Source organism: Ursus arctos, unplaced genomic scaffold, assembly GCF_023065955.2.
Source record: "Ursus arctos isolate Adak ecotype North America unplaced genomic scaffold, UrsArc2.0 scaffold_27, whole genome shotgun sequence".
Classification (NCBI taxonomy): Eukaryota; Metazoa; Chordata; class Mammalia; order Carnivora; family Ursidae; genus Ursus; species Ursus arctos.
In genome coordinates, this window is record NW_026622952.1 from 29,572,563 (window position 1) to 29,592,146 (window position 19,584).

The 19,584-nt window shown below is 42.6% G+C and overlaps 1 protein-coding gene across 2 annotated transcripts; it reads right to left on the reverse strand.

Moving 5' to 3' along the window:
- Positions 1-9,472: 9,472 nt before the first annotated feature.
- Positions 9,473-19,145, reverse strand: AGA (aspartylglucosaminidase). 2 transcript variants are annotated; one of them, XM_026508553.4, is made up of 9 exons: positions 18,948-19,145; positions 16,854-17,007; positions 16,192-16,304; positions 15,146-15,258; positions 13,795-13,909; positions 12,973-13,026; positions 11,977-12,076; positions 11,164-11,297; positions 9,473-9,730 (listed from the first exon to the last, which is right to left on the reverse strand). In XM_026508553.4, exons 1-9 carry the CDS (start codon positions 19,072-19,074, stop codon positions 9,630-9,632), a joined length of 1,011 nt encoding a protein of 336 aa, XP_026364338.1. In that variant the 5' UTR covers positions 19,075-19,145; the 3' UTR covers positions 9,473-9,629. The 2 variants fall into 2 exon arrangements, with proteins under 2 accessions (XP_026364338.1, XP_026364337.1); XM_026508552.4 differs by having other exon boundaries at positions 11,977-12,084; positions 12,951-13,026; positions 18,948-19,144.
- Positions 19,146-19,584: the final 439 nt, after the last annotated feature.

The window sequence follows — 19,584 nt, forward strand, 5'->3', positions numbered from 1 at the left end:
TGCTGTGTGGGTAACTCTATGTATCTACATTGTATAGAAAACTTGACAAATCTGAGTGACAACATTCATGTTCTCAGAATCGCTTAAAATTGATTAATCAGTATGTCTGCAAAATGTAATTTCGCCTAAGTAGTAGGCAAGTAATAAAACATTTTCTGTAGGGTCAAAGGAAACCCTGGCAGAATGGGGAAGGTGTTGTAATCCTAGCTCTTACCTTTACCCCAAGCTACCTCCGGCCCTGCATCTACACAGTGGCACAGCCAGGATCGATGTGAAGAAAACCGCCAACTACTGTTGGCCACAAAAAGTTAGATCATGATTGATTTTTCCAAAGTTCCCTTCCCCAAGCACTTTCTCGCTTTTACCAAGTTTAAGGAAACCAGTTCTAAGTTCCATTTATGATTAGCTCACAGTTCTCTTTTGGAATTGAGCAATTTCACTAGTTACCTACGTGTCTCCCCTACAAACCCCAGTGAACACTGATAATCAAAACATCATTATTAAAGAGGTGAGCTCCCTCTCTGCACATTGTCACCAGGGACAAGAAAAGTATTTCTTGGTTTTCAAAAGAAAAGACAACACACCTGCAGCACTTAGATAATATGATATTCAATTCTAGAACTTAAAAATATATATATATATTTTTAAAGATTTTATTTATTTGACAGAGATAGAGACAGCCAGCGAGAGAGGGAACACAGCAGGGGGAGTGGGAGAGGAAGAAGCAGGCTCCCAGCGGAGGAGCCCGATGTGGGACTCGATCCCGGAACGCCGGGATCACGCCCTCAGCCGAAGGCAGACGCTTTAACGACTGCGCTACCCAGGCACCCCTTAAAAAAAATATTTCTGAAGCTAATTCCATTTCTTTCTACATTAGATATATAGGAATTATTTCCATCAGGAAGAATGTGAGTGGGAGAGAAAATACCTTTTAAAGACATAAGTAGGTTGTTTTTGATGTAGGAAGGATGTTAGGGTTTGGAGCCAAAGGCCAAGAAAGAATTCTTGAAATGTCTTTGGTGCAAAAAGGTGGTTTTATTAAAGCACAGGGACAGGACCCATGGTCAGAAAGAGCTGCACTGGGGTCATAAAGAGTGGCCCGTTATATACTTTCAAGTTGGGAGGAGGTTAAGGATAGCATCACTCTCTAAGGAATTTGGAAGCAGGTTTCCAGGACCTTGAGGGGGCTAGCTAATGCTAGGAAAATGTCATTTATTACCGTCTAATAAAACCCTAGTCATGAGACTATTCAGATGTATATCAGAGGGTCATATGCTTGGGGGATGATTGCCAACATGTATCTTGGGGGGTAGAGATAAAGGAAGTTTCCAAAGGAATTTTTATGTGTTAAAGTAGACTTACAGGATCCTGGCGGTCGGGCTAGGATTGCCTTTTGTCTTTAGAAAGTAGTAACATCGAGGCAGCTGAGTTCTTAGAGGAAGGTCACTCTGCCTGTCTCAAGGACTTGTCAGTGGGCTATAAGTAGTGAGGAAACTTAATAATTTTTCTTCTGCCTTTGTTTCCCACATCAGTTTTTATTAGCTAAACTCCTAATTTTCTAGGGAATGACAGGTCATGAAAACTTTCTATTTAATTTTTCTGCTGGTACATGGCTGCCTAAAATATTAACAGATAACCAACACACAAAACAGGGGTTCCATCTTGATATAAATATGCTGCAAGCTTAAATCTGTTTCCTTTGTTCCAAGGCCCCAAATCAGATTTTTTTTTAAAGATTTTATTTATTTATTTGACAGAGAGAGAGAGACAGCCAGCAAGAGAGGGAACACAAGCAGGGGGAGTGGGAGAGGAAGAAGCAGGCTCCCAGCAGAGAAGCCTGATGTGGGGCTCGATCCCAGGACCCCAGGATCACGCCCTGAGATGAAGGCAGATGTGTAACGACTGAGCCACCCAGGCACCCCCCAATATCAGATTTAAACAAATCAATATACCTCATGAGAACCCTCAAAAGTAAGTTTCTCTTCTGCTCTGAATGTGAGTGAACCTGTAGGATGATTTCCCTATTAGTTTACAGGCTACCATCAGTAACTGCTAATTCCAGATTTCAGATTCTAATTTGTGAAGAATCTGATTTGGTGGGCTAGTGTTCCGTGAAATGGAGGAATTTGCAATAGAGGCTTGGATAGAGTTAAGATGGCAGAGGAGTAGGGGACCCCTCTTTCAGTCGGTCCCCTGAGTCGAGTTGGATAGGTACCAGACCAGCCTGAACACCCACGGAATCAGCCCGAGACGCAGGAAGATGCATGTGGATCTCTACAAATGAACATCTCCAGCGCTGAGTATTGAGGTACGAAGCGGGGAGCCGTGAAACCACGCACAGATATCGGAAGATAAATGGAAGGGGGAGGGAGCCGCTGCGTTCGGGTGCCAGGAAGCGGTAGCCACCTGCGGGGGGGGGGGGGGGGGGGACACGGGGACGGGGACTCGTGGACCGGCACCCGCGAGACAGCAGACTGAGACCGTGAGCAGGGAACGCGCGCCACCAGACTGAGGGCCGGAGCTTTGGAGCGCATGGGGGCGGCTGGCGGTGTTAGAAACACAAAGGACAGAGACGCGCCGGCCCTGGAAGTGAGGGCTGGGATGCCAGGTGTGGGGCGCACATCCCAGGACGCTGCAGGGTTGAGCAGCACCAACAGAAACAGAGTTAAAGTGGCCAGAACATCAGTGGAGAACGGGCCGCAATCCCTCTGTTCTGAGACAGAGGCTGAGATTCGGCCACTGCTGCTCTGACTCTCAGAAGAGGCACAGCAAACTGCCAGGGAAAGCCTCCAGAGAACAAAAGCCTGGAAATACTGGCTCACAGTGTGCCCATCCCCATCCCCCTCGCAGGGGACATGGAGACTCTACCCAAACAGGGTTGCCTGAGTATCCGTGCCACAGGACCCTCCCCCAGAAGGCAGGCTGAAAAATCAACAAGCCCACATCCCTAAGATCCCTATAAAACAAGGGTGCACGGCCTGGGTCCCGGTCAATAATTTGGGCTCCAGACAACCCCGCAACCTCTCCTCATCAGAATGACGAGAAGGAGAAATCCACCCCCCCCCCCAGCAAAGAAAAGGCAATGAGTCTGTGGCCTCTGCTACAGAACTAATGGATATGGATATAACCAAATTATCAGCAATGGAATTCAGAGTAACAATGGTCAAGATGATGTGTAGACTTGAAAAAGTATTAACGAAAATGTTAATGAGAATATAGAATCTCTAAGGGTGGAAATGAGAGCGAATCTGGCAGAAATTAATTCTATGAGCCAAATGCAGTCAAAACTAGAGGCTCTGACGGCCAGGGTGAATGACGCAGAAGAACATATCAGCGAATTGGAGGATGGGTTAGTAGAAGAGAAAACTAAAATCTGGACTTAAAAAAACCCACGCTCAAGAATGTAGGTTACGGGAGATTACTGACTCAATGAAACGTTCCAATGTCAGAATCATCGGCATCCCCGAGGGGGTGGAGAAAAACAGAGGTCTAGAAGAGATACTTGAACAAATTGTAGCTGAAAACTTCCCTAATCTAGCAAGGGAAACAAACATCCGTGTCCAGGAGGCAGAGAGGACCCCTCCCAAGCTCAGCCACGACAAACCTACGCAATGTCACTTCATAGTGCATTTCGCAAATATTAGATCCAAGGATACAGTATTGAAAGCGGCCAGGGCAAAGAAATTTCTCACGTACCAAGGCAAAGTTATCAGAATTAGAGAAAAGAGAAATTAGAGAAAGCGTTGGGGGGGCATTTTTAAAGCTCTTTCAGAGAAAAACATGAAGCCAAGGACCCTTTATCCAGCAAGGCTGTCATTCAGAATTGATGGAGAAATAAAGACCTTCCAGAATCGCCAGTAATTGACCAAGTTCGTAACCACGAAACCAGACCTACAGGAGATATTAAGGGGGGTTCTATAAAAGTAAAAAGGCCCCAAGAGTGATACAGAACAGAAAGTCACAACTGATAGAAACAAAGACTGTACTGGCAACATGGCATCATTAAAATCATATCTCTCAATCAGTCTCAATGTAAATGGCTTAAATGCTCCCATTAATGCCACAGGGTTGCAGCTTGGATAAAAAGACATGACCCATCCATTTGCTGTCTACAAGAGACTCATTTTGAATCTAAAGATACATTCAGACTGAAAGTAAAGGGATGGGATACCATCTTTACGCCAATGGACCTCAAAAGAAAGCTGGGGTAGCAATCCTCAGACAGATTGGATTTTAAACTAAAGACTATAGTTAGAGACACAGAAGGGCACTATATTATTCTTAAAGGCTGTATCCAACAAGTGGATATGACAATTATAAATATATATGCCCCCAACAGGGGAGCAGCAAGATACACAAGCCAACTCTTAACGAGAATAAAGAGACATATAGATAAAAATACGTTAATAGTAGGGGACCTCAACACTCCACTATCAGAAATAGAGCACCCATGCAGAAAATCGACAAAGAAACAAGGGCTTTGACTGCCATACTCGACGAGTTGGACCTCATAGATATAGATAGAACATTACACCCCAGAACCAAAGAATACTCATTCTATTCTAATGCCCATGGAACATTCTCAAGAATAGACCATGTTCTGGGTCACAAAACAGGTCTCAACTGATACCAAAAGACTGAAATTATTCCTTGCATATTCTCAGACCACAACGCTTTGAAATTGGAACTCAACCACAAGGAAAAATTTGGAAGAAACTCAAACACTTGGAGACTAAGAACCATCCTGCTCAGGAATGATTCGATAAACCAGGAAATCAAAAATCAATTTAAACAATTTATGGAGACCAACGAGAATGAAAACACAATGGTCCAAAACCTATGGGACACTGCAAAGGCAGTCCTAAGGGGGAAATACATAGCCATCCAAGCCTCACTCAAAAGAATAGAAAAATCTAAAATGCAGTTTTTATATTCTCACCTCAAGAAGCTGGAACAGCAACAGAGGGACAGGCCTAATCCATGCACGAGGAAGCAGTTGACCAAGATTAGAGCAGAGATCAATGAATTAGAAACCAGGAGCACAGTAGAGCAGATCAACAGAACTAGAAGCTGGTTCTTTGAGAGAATTAATAAAATTGACAGACCACTGGCAAGACTTATCCAAAAGAATAGAGAAAGGACCCAAATTAATAAAATTATGAATGAAAAGGGAGAGGTCACAACCAACACCAATGAAATTGGAAGGATTATTAGAAATTTTTATCAACAGCTTTATGCCAATAAATTAAGCAATCTGGAAGAGATGGAGGCCTTCCTGGAAACCTATAAACTACTGAGACTGAAACAGGAAGAAATTGATTTTTTAAACAGGCCAATTAATTATGAAGAGATTGAAACAGTGATAAAAAACCTTCCAAAAAACAAAACTCCAGGCCCAGATGGTTTTCCTGGGGAATTCTACCAAACATTCAAAGATGAAATAATACCTATTCTCCTAAAGCTATTTCAAAAAATAGAAACAGAAGGAAAGCTACCAAACTCATTCTATGAGGCCAATATTACCTTGATCCCCATACCAGGCAAAAACCCCATCAAAAAGGAGAATTACAGACCAATTTCCCTAATGAATATGGACGCCAAAATCCTCAACAAGATCCTGGCTAATAGAATCCAACAGTACATTAAAAGGATTATCCATCATGACCAAGTGGGATTCATCCCTGGAATGCAAGGGTGGTTCAACATTCGCAAATCTATCAGTGTCTTAGATTTTATTCAAAAAGAAAAATTCAAAAATCATATGATTCTCAGTAGATGCAGAAAAAGCATTTGACAAAATACAGCATCCTTTCCTGCTTAAAACCCTTCAGAGTGTAGGGATAGAGGGTACATTCCTCAATCTCATAAAAACCGTCTATGAAAAGCCTACAGCAAATAGCATTCTCAATGGGGAAAAGCTGGAAGCCTTTCCCTTTAGATCAGGAACACAACAAGGATGCCCACTCTCGCCACTATTATTCAACATAGTACTAGAAGTCCTTGCAACAGCAATCAAGACAACAAAAAGGGATAAAACGTATCCAAATCCGCAAAGAAGAAGTCAAAATGTCTCTCTTCGCAGATGACATGATACTCTATGGAAAACCCAAGAGAATCCATGCCCAAACTATTAGAAGGTATAGAGCAATTCAGTAATGTGGCGGGATACAAAATCAATGCTCAGAAATCAGCTGCATTTCTATACACAAACAATGAGGCTGAAGAAAGAGAAATTAGGGAATCCATCCCATTTACAATAGCACCAAAAACCATACGTTACCTTGGAATTAACCAGAGACGTAAAGGACCTATATTCTAGAAACTATAAATCACTCTTGAAAGACATTGAGGAAGACACAAAAAGATGGAAAAACATTCCATGCTCATGGATCGGAAGAATTAACATAGTTAAAATGTCCATGCTACCCAGAGCAATCTACACTTTCAATGCTATCCCGATCAAAATACCGATAACATTTTTCAAAGAACTGGAACAAATAGTCCTTAAATTTGTATGGAACCAGAAAAGGCCCCGAATCGCCAAGGAACTGTTGAAAAGGAAAAACAAAGCTGGGGGCATAACAATGCCAGATTTCGAGCTGTACTACAAAGCTGTGATCACAAAGACAGCATGGTACTGGCACAAAAACAGACACACAGACCAATGGAACAGAATAGAGAACCCAGAAATGGACTCTTGGCTCTCTGGGCAACTAATCTTTGAGAAAGCAAGAAAAAACATCCAGTGGAAAAAAGACAGTCTCTTCAATAAATGGTGCTGGGAAAATTGGACAGCTACATGCAAAAGAATGAAACTTGACCACTCTCTCACACCATACACAAAGATAAACTCCAAATGGATGAAAGACCTCGATGTGAGACAGGAATCCATCAAAATTCTAGAGGAGAACATAGGCAGCAACCTCTACGACATCGGCCAAAGCAACCTTTTTCATGACACATCTCCAAAGGCAAGAGAAACAAAAGATAAAATGAACTTGTGGGACTTCATCAAGATAAAAATCTTCTGCACAGCCAAGGAAACAGTCAAAACAACTAAGAGGCAGCCATGGGAGAATATATTTGCAAATGATACTACAGGTAAAAGACTGGTATCCAAGATCTACAAAGAACTTCTCAAACTCAATACGCGAGAAACAAATAAACAAATCATAAAATGGGCAGAAGATATGAACAGACACTTTTCCAATGACGACATATAAATGGCTAACAGACACATGAAAAAATGGTCAAAATCATTAGCCATCAGGGAAATTCAAATCAAAACCACACTAAGATACCACCTTACGCCAGTTAGAATGGCAAAAGTTGACAAGGCAAGAAACAACAATTGCTGGAGAGGATGTGGAGAAAGGGGATCCCTCCTACATTGTTGGTGGGAAGGCAAGTTGGTACAGCCACTCTGGAAAACAGTGTGGAGGTCCCTTAAAAAGTTAAAAATTGAGCTACCCTATGATCTAGCAATTGCACTACTGGGTATTTACCCCAAAGATACAGACGTAGTGAAGAGAAGGGCCATATGCACCCCAATGTTCATAGCAGCATTGTCCACAATAGCCAAATCATGGAAAGAGCCGAGATGCCCTTCAACAGATGACTGGATTAAGAAGCTGTGGTCCATATATACAATGGAATATTACTCAGCTATCAGAAAGAACGAATTCTCAACATTTGCTGCAACATGGACGGCACTGGAGGAGATAATGCTAAGTGAAATAAGTCAAGCAGAAAAAGACAATTATATGATTTCTCTCATCTATGGAACATAAGAACTAGGAAGATCGGTAGGGGAAGAAAGGGATAAAGAAAGGGGGGGTAATCAGAAGGGGGAATGAAGCATGAGAGACTATGGACTCTGAGAAACAAACTGAGGGCTTCAGAGGGGAGGGGCTGGGGGAATGGGATAGACTGGTGATGGGTAGTAAGGAGGGCACGTATTGCATGGTGCACTGGGTGTTATATGCAACTAATGAATCATCGAACTTTGCATCAGAAACCAGGGATGTACTGTATGGTGACTAACGTAATATAATAAAAAAAAATTAAAAAAAAAAAAAAAAAGAAATGGAGGAATTTGCAACTCGACCTCTAAAAGCCAAAGCAGCTACAAGACCAAAGAAAAAGGCCGACGAGTTCAGCTTGACAAGAAATGGTTTATTAAGGGGACTCAGGGACAGAGGTATGTCTTGGGCAGCTACAAGGTGAATAGAGGTCCACAACCCCACCTCTGGTAAAACATACTTTTTATAGCCCTAGAGGCCGGGCCATCACCTGGGAGGAAATGCTTGAGAATCATAGTCTGATCTCCAGAGCTGATCAAGGATGTTTTGCCCCACAGATGTACTTAAGAATGTGGTTAAAAGAAAGAGAGAGAGCGTGTGTGTGTGTGTGTGTGTGTGTGTGTGTGTGTGTCAGGGGCTGTGCTCCAGGACTCTCCAGGTCACAGCCATCTTTGGGGCAGATTAGTCCAAAATTGCGTTAGTGGGGTTCTCATAGCTGGAGCAGAGGGTGTTTGTGAAGAGATTCTCTGGACAGCTACACAGCAAGGTCGGAGAATCAGGGAAATGAAAGCATTCTGAAACCCATAGCTCTCTGGCCCTAAATTATAAAGAACATTAAATATTAAGGGGAGTAAAAAAAAAAAATCAGAGCAGATCTACTTGCAGTTTGAGGACAATATTGTACACACAGATTTATGTAAAAGATAATGATTTTGAAGGAAAAGATGATGCTGAGAAGGCCCACATACAACTCGCTGTCAGACAGTTGACTTCATGCTGAGGAAAATGCCACGCTAGCCGCCATTTTACTGCCCTATTTCCAACTGCAATTGCCCAACTCTGCACAGGAGATTAGTAACACCATAGTATTGATCAAGTTCCCTAAAACATTTTCAGAACAAATTCTCAGTACTAAGTATTAGTAGCTAAAAGATCAGAGATTTTTGTGACCAAAGAGGCTTCACACATTGAGAGCTCCATCAGAGGAAAAAACCAAAGAAAATCAAAATCAACACAATTGCTCATCAGAAGATGTGCCCACACCTTTGAATACATGCAAAACAAAACCCGCCTTTACTGTGAATGGCATTCTTTCCTCTTCAAACTGGTAGGGGAGCATTATGTAAAACTGATTATCAGTGATAAGAGACCCCTCATTGTAAGGTAATGAAACTGAATCAGGACTAATCATGCCATGACTCATCGTTATTCTGTTCTTTGGGTCTAAGAAAACTTCGACCCTCTAATTATTTTAAGTAACCAAATACACATTTTTTCCTTTGTCCTTAATACATCACTGTGGAAATAAATCCCAGAGTAGTAATGTCTTGAAACTCTGAGCAGAAATCCAAATATCACTTGAAATTTAAACTTATACAAAATACATGCACACATATTCATGTGCAGGGGATATACAAGGCTTACAGAAAAGGATCACAAGAGCCATGTCCGGTATAGAAAGGGAAAGTGCTACTTCAGCACACATTTATTTTTGTGCTTATTTTACACAAAGAAGGTAGAATGCACGGAGCATAGGATACGACGATAGTAACCTTTTCAGCCTTTGTTCTTTCCTCTTTAAATATAGATGCTGACGGAAAAGATGGATTAGATGCAGTCCACTTTTTCTTCAGTTGGCTGATTTTTTAGAGAATTATAAACCATGAAAGTGAACTGAGTGAATGTGGGAAGTTTACCGCAAGCAGCACCTGAGGCCAAGAAAAGACAAAGTCATCTGGGTAAACAGAGAATGCACATCTTTACAACCAATACAGAAACAGCTTCTTCGCCTGGCTGCTGTGGACCTGAAGTTAACTGAGCCACACGGAAGCATGCTCAGTACTGATACGTTGACTGGCCATGAGAGGAAAGAATGGTGGGGGGAAGCCATTTCTTCGAACCTCAGAATACAGGCCGATTTTCTGCTTGTATACACAATGCTGTCTTTGCTACTATGACTTTATGCTGGTTTCATCTCCTTTTCTTAGTAAACATAACTTAGGCAAGTGCTAAAAATTTTATTTCCCTAGCCACTGAGACATGCCCATCATTCAGCCCTAATCCTCCCCTCCCCTTGCTCCCTGTTCTTTTCTGTTCTTCTCCCACAGGAAGAGCTATTTGTCAAGATACTCTGTGTCCAATCCAGTTCACCTTACTGAGGCAGTTTCCTGCTGCCTTCCCCATCTGTGGCAATGGGGGTCTCCTCCCCTGCCCAAACACCTGCACAGTCCCCTTCTAATGCCACTGCTTTAGAGAACCAGTCAATTTTAAATTCATCTACAATTATATAATTGTCATTTTTACATCTTGTTAAATCCAACTTTGAGCCTTCTAAGGTTTACGTTGTAAAATGGAATCAATCAAACTGACTTATTTTAAACATAAAGCCTCCCCTCCCCCCATCACTTTTATTGACTTTGGTATCTCAGTACTTAAGAAAGAATAAGGAATTCCTCAAACAAATTTTTCAAATACAGAACTGTGGGAAGTAAAAGATCAAAGGACAATAATAAGCAGTCTAACCTAATAAGTTATATTGATCAGTAAGCTGTGTATCTTCCTCATCCGAAAATTCACTAATGAGAAGCAGCAGTGGTTGATCTTGAAACACTTTGAAACTGTGATAGGCTCATGTAGAAAGTAAATGAAGCAAAGGACATGCTTCAAATGCAGTGCGAAAATAATTCTGCCAACTTCTTTGGTTTACTAATTAGTAATACATTTTGTACCCTGGAGCCCCAAGAAGATCTAAATGACTGAGACATTAATGTAATAAATGGAAAAGAAGCAGGGAAGATAACTTGTCCCTATCGACCTCTAATTAATAAAAGCGTTTGACTAGAGTAGCCCATGTCAGCAGGCACCGGAGTTGAGCTGAACCTCGTGGCGGACCCACGTCAAAGAGAAGAGCTACGAGCCAAACACTGGGTCCTAAGTACCTGCAGTCAGCCGGGGCGGGGGGGGGTTAGGTATATTTAAGCACTAGGGGGGTCTTGACATATCAACAATTAACACTGACCCAATACTTACTCGATATACTCCGTTTTCATTGTATAGGAGCAAGATATACTACAATATTACAGTGAATGTTTTCAACAACATTTACAAGTTCATGCAAATACAAATTCCAAATAAAACTTACCATAACTTCCAGTCACATTGGCACATATCACGGCCCCAAAGAAATTTGGAAAATACTTCTGAATTCTGGAAATCACTTTCTGGCAAGCTACGGTTGGATCTTCTCCTCTTCTCATATATTCTACAGCTTGGTAGCTGATTTAAACAGAGGCAGAACTTTAGTATCACAGAGTCAACAGAGTCCAGATTTGTTACTTGAAGTTAAAAACCTGAAACCATCAGAACTGTCACATTTGATAAGATACGTAAGAGAAGTTAACTCCTGTGAAAGCGTCAACGTGAAGGCAAGCAAACCTTGATACGACGTCTATCTTTTCAACTCATCTGCCCTTCATTTCAAATGAGGACTTCTGTCCCTGGCTGAATAACTGTCACTTAGTAATAACGGCCAGAAGTCCTCAAGAACAGAGCTTATGTTTAAATAAGAAATGGGGCTACAATTAATGGGGGAAATAGTGGGCATGTGCAAGTCATCCAGTTGTAATGATCGTCTTTCCGTAATTAATTGTACACAGTGACTGCCTTTCCTACTTTTATCACAGTTCCTTTACTCAGTGGCCCCGCATAAATTATTGAAATGCATCATAAGTATTCTCATCTGTGAAGTAAAGCAAGAAATATTCTATTTCAGAGGACGATGATGACAAATTATTGCCATCAAAAATGACAGAGGTGAAGGGTATGGAAGCAGAATTTCTAGAAAGCTCTGTGCACACAGAGAATCAGATGGCCTGGCACAAACAGTTATTTTCTGTCTTGACAGACACCCTCTCCTGTAAAGATCTCGAAGGCTCCTCAACGGGAGAAGTCACACCTTGGTAGAAAGCGCATCAGTATATCGCCATCACCAGTGGCTGCAGCCGCTCCCGCGCTGTCGTCTGCGTACGCACCAGCTCCCGGGACTGGCGAATCTCCTACTCGACTTTGTGAGGGCACAGCACAAAAATTTAGGACAGGAAATCACGTGTGAACGCCATAGTATTTTATGAGATGTTTCAAAAATAGGGGAGGTTTCTATATAGCCACTGATGATTGTTTTAAGTAAATTTTTTATTAGAACAGAGAACAAAGATTTTCATTAGTTTTTCAACGAAGGTTTCCACAAACCTCAGTTGATATAAGAATTAGATGCTGGCTGGTTAGATATCAAGATGGCACAGATTCTTACAGTGACTATTCAATTCTACCATCCTTTACCATCAAATTTCTGGACTATCTCAATAGGTTCCAATTGGTTTTCCTCAGCTACAATCTATTCCTGCTTTCTCTCTCATGTACCAACATTTTACCAAGGTTCTTCCTTGTAATAAACCTTGGGTGTTTTTCTACTACTTTAAAATAAAATTCAGAAATCCTTAAACTGACTCAGGATCCCCTGCAATGTAGCTCCGGTCTTCCCTGCCCTGGCACCGGACATTCATGCAATTTCTCTTCCAGCTGGTGGGCGCTCTGAACGCGAGCATGTGCTGCCCCAGGCCCATGCGTGCCTTAGTCCAGATGCTCCCTTCCCTTCCTGAGGCTCGGCCTGGGGTCTCTCTGCTGGCCTCTCCCCAAGCAACTGCCCTGCTTACTCAGACCACCTCCGCCATCACTGAGCTCCACTGCGCTGGCTGCAATGCCCACGCCTCTGGCACTTAGCAGATATGCATTTATTTGCTTTCACATTTATTTATCTCAGCGGCGAGGGTGGGGTCGTGCTTTACATTTTGCATCTCTCATTAGCACCTTGCACATGCTGGTTTATACTCGAAACGTATTTGCGAGATCTGTTCTTTTAGAAACACTAACCCCTGTATTTTGAATTTTATACCATTTGTAGATGTGCCAGCAGCAGTACGTCCCATCTTATGGACTACGACCATACCTAGAGGTAAAAAAAAAAGAAAAAGAAAAAAAAATCATTGTAGGTGTCAGCTGTGAGATTTACCTCAAATATAAACAGATACTTGAGCAGCTGGTAATATAAATATCCTCATTCAATGATTTTGGGTAGAAGAAAATAGGAAGCTCAGGAATGCTGAAAATTATACCACTTGCCTAATTTGTACTGTTTCAGAACCCAGTGTCATAGCATCATTTGGCAGACTTTCCATATCCTTACTCTTCAAACTGCTCAGTTACCTTTCAAAGGTAATTCCAGAGAAAGTCATTGACATAGAATAATGGAAATTTTCAACATGACAGCTTGAATGTGGCAAACAACATAAAATTATTTTAAAACTACATATCAAACAGGGGTGCCTGGCTGGCTCAGTCGGAAGAGCATGGGACTCTTGATCCAAGGGTCAGGAGTTTGAGCTCTATGTTGGTGTAGAGATTACTTAAATGAATAAAAACTTTAAAAAAAAAACGCTACATATCAGATAAAGATTAAAAATCTGTAAGTGGCTAATCACTAGATTTTAGGGGCCTTGTGTAATTTACCTAAATGTATACAGATACAGTGGAAAGAAAGTGTGTGTGTCTGTGTGTCTGTGTGCACCCACATCTGCATATATGGCCTTACTTGGCAGTGAAAATAGTTAAAATCACCTTCTGGCACATAAATAGGGACGAAGAAGTTGAGAACTACAGAAAGGCAATTAAAAATGGCTGAACTTTAACCATAAAAATTATATAAAAAATTATATACCAATTGTATCATGACCGTAATTATCTCCTGTTTCTTTATGGGTAGGACCGCCTTGCTTTAAGATACTAGGTGGTTTGTAAGGTCCACAGTATTTTGAAGGATCTGGTACAACATTCTGTGAACAAGATTTAAGATTCAGTTTTTAGAAAGGTTCATTTTAGAAACTGGCAAGTAGTCACATACAATGATGAAACATTAGCAAAAAACCCAAAAGATGTCTGGTAACTGAAAGGTACGAATTAAAAACCAAAGATTAGCTAAGTCTTACGTGAACAGATGGATATAATTTTATTTAATACCTAGTCTAATCTCAGAATTACATAATATCGAATAGATGCCTATATTGTCTGGAAAAGACCCCCGATTTTTCTCTTTATGGCTGAAATTCTCCGCACAATGGCAGATATAAATGAAGATTTTTGTATTAGATCTTAATCCTCAAAGGAATTAGGTACACAGCCTGACCTTTAAATTTCAGAATTTGTTCTCTGGGGCCAAAGAAGAATTCTGAGATTTAAAGCAAAATCTATTTTAAAACCCTCTTTATTTCAAAGCTAGGTTCATGTGAACATATTCTAAGTTGTACTCAGATTCCTCTGTGGATTTAAAGATACGAGAAAATGATACAAATTCATAAATTTAGGTTGTGCATATGGATTAGTAGTTAATCAGGAAACCTACTACTCGGGTCTTACTCATTACTGCACTTGCTGCCTCCCCCGATCCAGTTTTATACACTAGCCTCTTTCAAATGCTAACCCCAGAGACTCATTGGTTACTCAAAGGTAATTAGGATTTGGGAGAAGAAACAGATGAGAGACTAAGGTAGTCCACAGAAGGGTTCTGGATGGCAAAGACAATCCGATTTATGCTAATAGTCTCACTGATTTAAAGATAAATAATCCCACCACTAACACACCAGCCACCTAATAGTGCAGATCCAGTCCATAAAGGCAAGAAATGGTATGCCTCACACATATAAAATGTAAGAAATATTTTGGACAAATGGTTTCCAAACTTTGATTTTTTTAGACTTGGAACCTTTTGTTGCAAGGAAATACACGCAGAGCAGTTCTGACCGAGGCCACCCCCTCTTGCCCACAGCACAGCGGTCCCTGCTGGAGAACTGCTACGAGGATCCAGGAGTGTTTCACCACGGACGTGCGTGCACGAGAAGCAGCTAAGGCGCCTTCCTGAACATCCACGCCCTGGGAGTCGACCTAAATTGTTGGTTCTCCAGCGCACCCAGGGTGGTAACCAGCACTTCAGGCAACAGGTAGCCGACAGACAGCAGACGGGATGTTGCTTCCTATTTTCTAGTGATTTACTTTTAAAAATTGTGTCTACGTACCCTCCAGTAATTTGGCTGGCAATTCCGAGCAAGCCAGTCTGAATGAAGGGCTCGAGAAGTATTGGTAGATAAGTCCTCACTGATAAACCCCATACTTTCAGCAAACGTGGTGGCTGGAGATCAGGAAGAAAGGAAAATTGTAACTTAGTTGAACATTGCCTTCTAAACAAAATACACGTAGAGGAAGTATTCCTGGTCAGTGGTCTCTCACGTGGGGTACACCATCCCGGGGGCACGTAACGACCTTGAGAAGAATATTCAGACACACACAGTTTTAAGGTCATAAGTTTCTAAATCTCAACTGCCACATGTCCTTCCTAAGTCTGATCTGCTTGAGACCCTCGGGGTGTATATTGTGACAGTTCTCAGTTGTCTTTTCTGTCTCCCTTCACAATCTCCCTTCTTGTACACCCCTCTCACCAAGCAAGAATCTGACTGTTCTCACGAGGGCGCAATGCCCAGCGTTGAGACACCAAATAAACGGTCAACTGGACTCCAAGCTTGAGTAACAGATCCTTTTGCTTGTCAGGCAGTTTTTAATTCCGTCTTTGGGCAAACCTGAAGGATGCCTAGCTGTGGAGTTATTAACGAATTCATCATTAAAAAGAATTTTTGATTATAGATCACTGTACGATTTTTGGTCTATAACTTGGAAGACGTTCAAGCAAGCGACGCTGCCACAGCAAAACTACTCTGGCAGCCGTCTTTGGACGAGAAGAATGCTCTGTGGTCTCTCACCGACACAACAAATTCAGGGAGAGAAATGCTACCGGCTCATGCTTTGGTCCGGCAATTACCTATCTATAGATAACGAACTAGTTTTTTTTTAAGTCCTATTTTAAAGATGAAGAAAGTGTGAATTTGGAAGTTAAGTAACCTCCCTGATGGTAAACAGATATTAAACAGCTGGAATTTGAACTTATTATTATTAACAGATGGTAAACAGCTGGAATTTGAACTTGGGTCGGCTTTAATCGATTTTATTTTTTCACGGTGAGGAACAGAGACAGAGGGCTAGACAAAGCTTCAGTGTAGTAAAAATATACCTGACTCTCCCACTAACAGCGTGTGTGCTGTATGTTCCAGTACTTTCCGAGCCACACCAATCGCATTTTTAATTCTCCTGAGACCTCCTACCGCTCCTACGTTCATAGTAGTGCTGCAAGAAAAAAAGTGCATAGGATTGATTAAGGTACTTTCGTAGGTTCAAAGATAAAAACAATATTGGTTTATTCCAAGCAATAGTTTTGTAGGATAAACACCACCGTCTAAACGCACACATGACAGCATGTGCAGGAATTTCATACAAATTCCCACAAGCAGACAGATTAAGGAACGAACAACAAATCAATCTGCCACATACTCCAACAGCACTGCCATTCTTAGTTCCTCCTGACTTATTTGAAACGTGGCTTCCAAAAGGGGTTTTAAGGCTTCGGGTCATGCAAACCACAGCTTCTATGGATGGCAGGTCAGCGAAGGTCTACCAGGGCAGACATCTTTTCGTAGCTTGGGATTTTGTGTGTCCTAAGGAGACTACCTACTTCTATGTGATATTTCTATTATGATGATGATTTCCTCTTAATGGAGAGGGAAACTCCTTGTGTTTGGAAAGGCCAGGTACTATAATAAGCTAGGGGTTTTGACCTGACAAAGCTTACACAAGCCTCTGTCTTGCTTTCAGTAGAAGGTTGATCCGTGTTCTTACCCGTCCATGATCATGGCGTCCAGCGTGGTTTCTCCAAGCTCATCGGGACTCCCTCCAAAGCCCACGGTGCCGTCACACTGCTCCCTCTCACACACGGCACAGCCCTGCTCAACTGCATCCAGGGTAGAGCCTCCAGATGCTAACGTCCGCCACGCTGTTAATCAAATCCCAGGAGTGCTGGTTGATATATTGATTTTTTTTTCAGTGCCAAATGCAACAAACCAGAAACATTTTGAGAACTCATATAAAAAAAAAAAATCACACTTACTCTAAGTTAAACAGAATTTTAGCTTAGTAAGCGCCACAAAGGATATAGACAAAACTATATAATGCATCTATTTATGGTAAAGAATTTAAAGACTTTGGCTACTGATATAAAGTGAGGGGTGTTTTTTACTTGCTAATATTTCTATGCTGTGTAAGAAATGTCTTCTCTCCTTCAATTTTATAAGTGAAGCCACTAAAAAGAAGTTGAAAATTCATTAAATCATAGTCTTATAAATTTCTTCTGTATCATTAGATTATTAAAAATATATACAACTGGTACTTTTATTGAGGTAACATCAATCACAGCAAGTGTCAATAACCATACCCTAACAGCAAATAATGACAACGTGGGCTTCGCATGGCTTCATCCTCTAATCTGTACAACAGCTTTTCAGGTAAGTCCTGTACAGCTATTATCCTCATTTTAAATAGGAGGAAGCAGACCCAGAGAGGTTAAGTAACGTGTTCAAGGTCACGCAACTGGTAGGTAGCAGAGCCAGGATTCAAAAGCCATTTTGGCTCCAGTGGCCATGATTTTAGCAGTACTTTGTTCGGTGGAGTCCCATACACTGAGAAGGAAAAAAAAAAAAGATCTTTGGTGGTCAAAGTCTTCATTAATAAAATAGAATTCTTTGAAGGGAAGGTGCTATTACTGGTAATTTTAAGTATTACTACTGGACCTACAGGCTTGCAGGTGTATTTCAAGAAGTTCCCGTTTCACTACAGGAGTCCTTTATATGTCCCCTGCCTTGGCCACTGCACTTCCTGTTCCGTCTCCTCCTCACTGGCAATTTCTTTCTCACAGCCTTGTTTTCTCACTTTCTCTGAATCGTATGCCCTGCCTGTAACATACACTTAGCGCCACCAATTCTGGAGCCAATTCTGCCCCCAGTAAGTTTTACTAGCTTACTAGCTTACTTTACTAGCCTCAGATGGGGGAGGAGTCTGAAATTACCCCTGGGGTAGAAGGTCTTGGAATGAATGAGACAAAGATACAATACATGAATAAATGACAAGATCAAAGGACTGAGTCAAAGCATAGAACACAGGCACCTAACTCAGATTGGGCATAAGGGCAGTAAATCAAGGAAGGCTTCCTGAAAGAGGTGATAGGTAAGTGGTTTTCAATCTTGGCTGCAAATCAAAATCACTTAGAAAGCTTTAACAAAACAAGACAACACAGAAGTCCTGTTTCCAGCAGTTAAATGAAAATCTCAGGAGGTAGGGCTCAGACACGTGTATTTATAAAGAAGCTATACAGATGATTTTAACAGCCAACCAAGATTGAAATTCTATTCCAGGGGCGAATACATAATGTCAGTATGTAACAACAACAAAAAGTAAATGTAAAAAGAGTATGTATGCTTTGGGAAAATAATAGCCGTTTGCAAAGCTGCAGTTGAGTTCGGGTACTGGGGAGAACCGAGGGGTCAGAGAGGTGGAGAGATGACAAGAGGCAGTCCCCGTGAGAGAATGGATGTCAGGCAAGACGGCGGTAGGCGCCCCCGGCGGAGTGTGAGCAGGAAGGCCCTAAGTGCTTGTAGGTCAGCAACGGGGTGGAAAACAAGTCGGCGCGGGGCTGAAGAAAGGGCGGATCGTGACGTGCTGAGGATCTGAAAAGCAGCAGTGGCAGGCAGGGCTCGGAATCCCCTGCAAGAGACGCCGCGGTGCAGGAGGGCCTGGGGGCTGAGGCTGCGGAAGAGCTGGCCCAGGCCAGCGCCAGCCCGCCCGGCCCGCGCCCCTACCCGCAGTGGGGTCAGCCGGCCGGCCGCCACCCCCCGGCCAGCCCTCGAAGCTCAGTCCCCGCTCCCGGCCGCCGCCCCGCACCTGCTTCGGTTGCATTCTTAAAAGGCCAAGTGTTGAGGACCAGGGGCAGAGGGCTGGAGCCGTGCACGAGGCCTGGGCCAAGCAGGAGCGGCACCAGAAGCAGAAGCAGGCTCGACTTCCGTGCCATGGCCGCGCGCCCGGCGGAGAAGGGTCGGGACAGCGTCTCAGCCCGGGGCCCGCCGCCGGGAACCCGTGATCTCCGGCGCCCCGCCCAGCCCGCGCCCTCGGCGGCTCCCTCGGGGCGCGGGCAGTGCTGCCTCTACTCTCGCGAGACCGGGCTCCTCGGGCCGCGGGAACGCGGGAGCCGCGGGCGCTTTCCGGTCTGCGGGCGCTTTGACTCAGGGCTATGGGGCTGTTTTAGGTCCTGCGCAAATTTTTAAAATTTTTTGAATAGTTAACCGAATTATTGCTTTCCCCCGTTGTGAAAGGCAGACTGAGCCTGGAATGAAATTATGCAGCCCTGGGTTACAGGACCCTAGGACTATTTTCATTTGGTTTTCTCGTACTGTTCTTTAAATGAAAAGTTGAAGTAGACACATTTCCAAATTCAAATTACTCCGGGATCCCTGGCCTCAGAGATCTGGGGTGGTTATGAGATATGGGTGAAGAGTGCTTGCTTACAGCCACATTTCTGCAG

Excerpts from the sequence above, each read along its gene's own strand:
- AGA (XM_026508552.4), bottom strand. The coding sequence starts at position 19,074 with ATGGCACGGAAGTCGAGCCTGCTTCTGCTTCTGGTGCCGCTCCTGCTT. Across the intron at positions 12,085-12,950 it reads ATAAAATTCAAAATACAGGG|TCGAGTAGGAGATTCGCCAG; the intron begins GTTAGTGTTTCT and ends GCCCTCACAAAG. Across the intron at positions 11,298-11,976 it reads CTGATGCGCTTTCTACCAAG|CTACCAAGCTGTAGAATATA; the intron begins GTGTGACTTCTC and ends TGTTTAAATCAG.